Here is a 5,576-nt window from a genome sequence, read left to right as displayed (position 1 = left end):
ACAGCAACAGCATGACCCAAATGACCATCTGGGAGACCTAGTAAAAATGAAAGCCAGTTTTTTTAAAAGCTGAGCTTTCCCTTAGGGTCTTGGTCTTCAGCTCAAATAGGCCCAGAATTCTTTATCCAACACTCAAAGATCTAGAATGTTCTTCATAGTGTTTCCATGAAACACTCATTTTTCAGAAAAATTGATCACTTATGAACTATCTTTATACCCTCATTTTGTGTGACTAGTCTATGTTTATGGAAGAAATATTAAGGTAGTGGTTGATAGGGTAATATTCCATATGCTATTTGTGGAGTTCCATGATATATAGTATTTACAACATGTCATCCTTCTATAATCTCCAATTAGGATCTTGAAGAAAACTGTTTCTTAAGGTTTAACATGAAAGTTTCTAGACCTGCAGTCTTGTGTCATGTACACAAATTCACTTGGAAAAGGTAGTTTGTGAACCCTATACTCTACTGCTCCTTAGGAGTTGAAAGAAGTGAAGATCTCTAGAATATTCTTTATCTCAGTAAAGGCAAAGCCCTGAGAATAATGTACCCCGCATCATCCCTACAGCAATTCCTCCCTTGAAGACTGCATCTTTGTCCGTAGCTCTGGATGCTTTGACCAATGAAGAGCAGAGCGCATGTTTTCTAAAGTAATTCCCTTTCATAACAAGTATTCGCTATCTTCTTTGACAAAGGAAAACAAGGAGAAATTAGGGGGAAAAGTGTCTGTTAGTGTGAAGGTTACATATGACAAATATGGACTGCTTCCTGATTCATCAACATTCACAATTTATTGTTATAGAAAGTGATTGTCTGGATACAAAGTTTACAGAGCTCTGGAACTACAGACAAAGTTACCTGAGACTTGGCAAGGCCCTGCCAGCTAAGGAGAACAGAATTTGCCAAAGAAAATGATGTTTCGTGTTTTGTTGTGTCTAATAATATAAATAAACGGATGGTCAGCATTGAATTCATCTTTGTGCTGTAAGATCCGGGACCCTGGCACCTCGATGGACTCACCACCATCTTCAGTTATTTCTAGACATACTCTGTGAATCACATTTGATAGGGACACTCCCTTGGTCTCTGACATTCCAGAGAAATCTGATGTACTTTCATCGAAGAGACTTTTCAGCCCTAGGCTTTCCAGACTAGCCTTGGGGTCAACCGTCTTTTCTACCTTAAACTTTGGGAGGGAGAGCTTGACTTTGGCATTGGCCATGGTGCTGGGGTTGGTCCACTGTAACAGTGTTTCTGGGTTGAGTTGTTTTTCAATCTAAAGACAAAAAAGAAAAGTACTTAGTTTTATTTACTTCTAACTGTAAATATTTTTAAAACTAGCTTAATCAAAAACAGTAAGTGTTAAGTCTAGTTTTAAAGAATTTAAATCAACCTTGGTTTGAAGACCGCCCACCACTGAGATGAGTTCCTCATGTAAGATCTACCAGCCACCCAGACTTCTCTTCCCCGCCCTGCAGGAAGGCTCTCTTCTCAGTAACATCTATGAGAGCATGGCTTTTATTTGCTTAAATTCTAGAGCAGTTTTTCAGAAACAGATTGTGGTGTTAGTCACACAACAGTGAAATAAATACAAAATTAGAAGCTTTCCTGTAGGTCTCCTGTTTATTATAACTCTCTACAAAGGAGCTTGTAGTATTCATGATCTAGACATACCACTAAAGTTAATTAAAAGCTATTCCTATTTTTAATAATAGGAACTTAGACTAGTTCTGATTCAAAAGTGATGAGCAAAACCATTTCAACGGGTTTAAAAGATAGATATGCAACAAAGCATAAAATAACCCAGTCATAAAATTCTTCATGGAGCAAATGAAATTAAATTGCTCCTTGACCTTCACACAGGTACCACCAAGAATCAGTAGCTAACTGCTGCTGCTAACGTGAAACAATGCTGTACCAGTGTTATTCTCCTGGTGTAAATAAAAGCCAAGGGTGTGCTAAGGTCAGAAGCTAGTGTAAGTGCATTTTCTAACAGGAAAAGAATAATTTATTCTCCTATTAGTCTATAACAATTACTTTTCAATTAATATTCTCAGTTTTCTTTGGTACAAATTACTAGGATCAAAAACCAAACAAAAAAAAAAATCAAAAGCATTAGAGTTAACTAGCTTTGCAACTAATGGACTTATTTTTCTGTCCCTTTACAGCTTAAGCACGGAGTTTAGGCCAAGAGCTCTTTTCCTCCCAGGCTCAAATCCTGGTCTTCATGTGATTGACTGATCGATCATGTGGTGATGGACTGGCTATTTGCCCTCTGTGACTTCCTTCCTCATTGGTAAACAAGAACATTTATAATAGTTTGTATTACAAATGCTATAAAACTAGGTTATCCTTTTCCCATTGTACATGACAATAAACGCTGGCTATTTTGCACTTTAAAGAAGACCCAGATAGACCTCAGACCCGTTAAAGATGACTAAGCTGAGGTATTTGAGGCTGCCTCTCTGAGCCTCTACAGGACTCCATCTTTACTTCTTTACTATGTAGGACTTCACTTGTCTACATGCCCAGCTGCCTCCTAACCTTCTCCAGGCCTGTAGACTCGTCCTCCACATCCTTGGGTAACACAATGAGCATGCTGAGATGCTTATTCAGGAAAGGAAGTTCTATGATCTTAGAGCTGATGGCATCAATGCTACCCAAGCAGAAGGTGGCCTCAAGATTCATCATTTGTACGGGTTTGGTTTCTGTCTATTAGAGGAGAATATTTTGGAAAGGTTAATTTTCAATTTATAAAAGAACACATGACTGCATATATACATATACAAACATATATACATATGTACAAATATAAATATATATCTAGATGATAAAAAAAGACAGAAATAAAGATAGAAATGACAGTCAAGATAGGAATATACAAAATTCTCTGGCGGTTTTGGAGCATTACGGCTTAAGCCCAAACATGAGGATCCACATAGTATGCATTCTTTAAAGATCTTATGACTTCCTTGGAAGTTATTCATGCACTTTACTATCCCACGTACTCTACATTATAGGAACTATATATATATATATATATATATATATATATATATATATATATATGTGTGTGTGTGTGTGTGTGTATGTATATATTGCATTTACATATATAAAAAAGAAAAATCAGACAATATGAGTTCATATTTCATATGGCAGACAGGCAACAATCAAAATACAAGGAGTTCTATGAGTCTAATAATGCCAGCACTCTGGAGATAGATAGAGGCAGAAGGAGTATGAATTGAAGGCAAGCCAGAGCCACAGAGTAAATTCAAAGCCAATTTGAGTTACATAGAAATACCTTGTCTCAAAAACAACATCAACAACAGACTAAGAACATAGCATTTGCCTATCATGTGAAAAGCTCTGGCTTCAATCTAACAACACACACACACACATATACACATACACACACATGAGGGGGGAGGGAGGGAAGGAAGAAGAAAGGATATGGACAGTGAAAATGTACAAAGTTATTTTCAAACTATGTTTCTAAATGTATATGAAACTTAAACAAATTTCTTAGGTACATTTGTGGTCAACCCCCAAGATAATTCATCAAATAAATGAAAACATTGCAAAATCTTAAAGAGAACATAAGAAACCAAAACCTCTTCTAGTGTCAAGCACTGAGGATAAAAGGTGCATAACTTAGACATCTGTATTTGCACATCATCTTTCAGAATAGGCATTATGTTAAGCTCTTACTATAATTTCCTCACAGTAGCCCAGCCCTTAAAGGGCACCAAGGAACACTCAAAACAGTTTAGTAGTATCACTCAAAATATTTAGTGATTGACAAGTGCAGTTCAAAGGACACAAAAAAAAGAAGTGATAGAACGCATTCAAGGGGAAACCGGAGTCAAGTGTAGGTGCTCATGAGGTAGACACTGAAATATCACAATATCAAACCCCTATAATTCTGTTGAGGATCTAGGTTTCCAGGCTCCGCAGATCACGAATACCCTTGTAATAGCAGAGGCTGTAAAGTACATGCTGCCCCAGCCCTCCATGAAAGGCAGTGCTAAGAGTGTCCAGAGCCGTGCTACAGGCCTGTGTGTGGACTACACAGTGTCTGAGATGTCTAACGTGTGACAGCTGTTCCTGTCCCTTGAAGTCGGTTAAGTCCACTGCAGTCAGAAAGCTCAGGGGGAGAGTGGAAGAAAAGCTGTCTGCACCCCCTTACACAGAACCCTGGGAGACTTCAAATCTAGCAGGAGCAACAACAGCGTGTTTCCCTCTTCGGACCTATTAGGAGCAACAACAGCTTTCTTCCCTTCCTGAAAACCTATGCAATCATGGACTGTTGTGTTTTATCTGACACTGACATTTGGGCTGAGGACGTACGTAGCTCAGTTTGTCAAGTGCTTGCCAAGCATGCAGAGCTCTGGTTTGAATCTCCAGCAATACGTAAAACCAAGTATGGTGGTTGCCACCACACTATGATCCCAGTGTTGGAGAGGTAGAGACACGAGATTCAGAAGGTTGAAGACATTTGGGGAAATTCGTATTACGAGTTAGAGACTACCCGAGACTATCCAAAGGAAAATTAAAGTTGGTCTTTGGAAATTGATTATTCACCCCAAAATATTCTGAGCACTTAGTTGTAAGATTACTGTAGACACTAAGGTGAAAAAGACAAGGTGCCTGTCCATGCATTAATGCTGGAACTAAGGAAAGTAAATTTGTCTGAAGGAAATTACATTTGGGGTGAGTGTGGTAAAAACATGAACTCTGTGGGGGGGAAAGAGGGAAATCACAGAAGCCTCTCTAGCCAACCCCAACCAAGTTGGTATCTGAAAGGGTTCCTTCTGTGTTCTAGCATTAAGAACCTGACACTAGATAAGTCATGGACCGAGGGAAAAACCTACTACTATTAATCTGCTAAACCAACACGGCAACAAAATGACTACTAATGATGTACCGCCATACCCAAACATCAGAGCATTACTCCACTATCATCAGAGAACTTTCTTCTTGAAGTATATGGTAATTAACAAAGAAATCCACAGCTGGACGATCTGGAGAGTCTGAGAGCCTTCAGGGCACTGGGCCCTATGTAGGATGTCATTATCTAACCCCTCCCCTCAAGGTTCAGAGATCTATGCAGAAGAAGAGGCAGAAAGACTGTAAAAGCCAGACATAGTGAGTGGCTCCAAGGAAACAGCATCTTCCAGACACAACAGCACATGTGACGTTACCGAGGCTGGGGCAGCACCCATATGACCTGCCCAAGTTCAGGCGAGATGGGATCCCATTCCTGAGAAGGGGACGTGAACGGCACAAAGCTCTATGACTGGCCAAAAAGCTATTTGTGATTGATACCTGCTGGGAAAGGGCAAAGGAATTTCTCCAATGAAGTGTCACTAGGTTTATATCAACCACACTTCAGGGCAGGCTTCACGCTCAGGAGTATAGGGCCAACACAGACCCCATGTGTTCCATGTGAGTGTTCTTTATTATTTGTCTTATTTTGTTTTTTATTTTGTTTATCCCTTTTGACTTTTTGTTGTTGCTTAAGTGTTTGTTGTTTTCCTTGTTTGGTTGTTTTTGTTTTTTTTTTTTTTTTTT

The 5,576-nt window shown here is 39.1% G+C and overlaps 1 protein-coding gene across 1 annotated transcript in view; it reads right to left on the bottom strand.

Annotated features, from left to right (window-relative positions):
• Positions 1-767: 767 nt before the first annotated feature.
• Serpinb5 (serpin family B member 5) overlaps positions 768-5,576 on the bottom strand; it is a 21,829-nt gene continuing 17,020 nt past the window's right edge. Inside the window, exons 6-7 of the mRNA XM_031379891.1 lie at positions 2,547-2,714; positions 768-1,278 (exon numbers count right to left, since the gene is read on the bottom strand). Coding sequence (XP_031235751.1) covers positions 886-1,278; positions 2,547-2,714 — 561 coding nt within the window. The 3' untranslated portion in view covers positions 768-885. The remainder of the gene's footprint in view (positions 1,279-2,546; positions 2,715-5,576) is intronic.

The sequence above is a fragment of the Mastomys coucha genome, unplaced genomic scaffold (assembly GCF_008632895.1).
Source record: "Mastomys coucha isolate ucsf_1 unplaced genomic scaffold, UCSF_Mcou_1 pScaffold1, whole genome shotgun sequence".
NCBI classification, from domain to species: Eukaryota; Metazoa; Chordata; class Mammalia; order Rodentia; family Muridae; genus Mastomys; species Mastomys coucha.
This window is presented reverse-complemented; position numbering and strand designations above follow the sequence as displayed.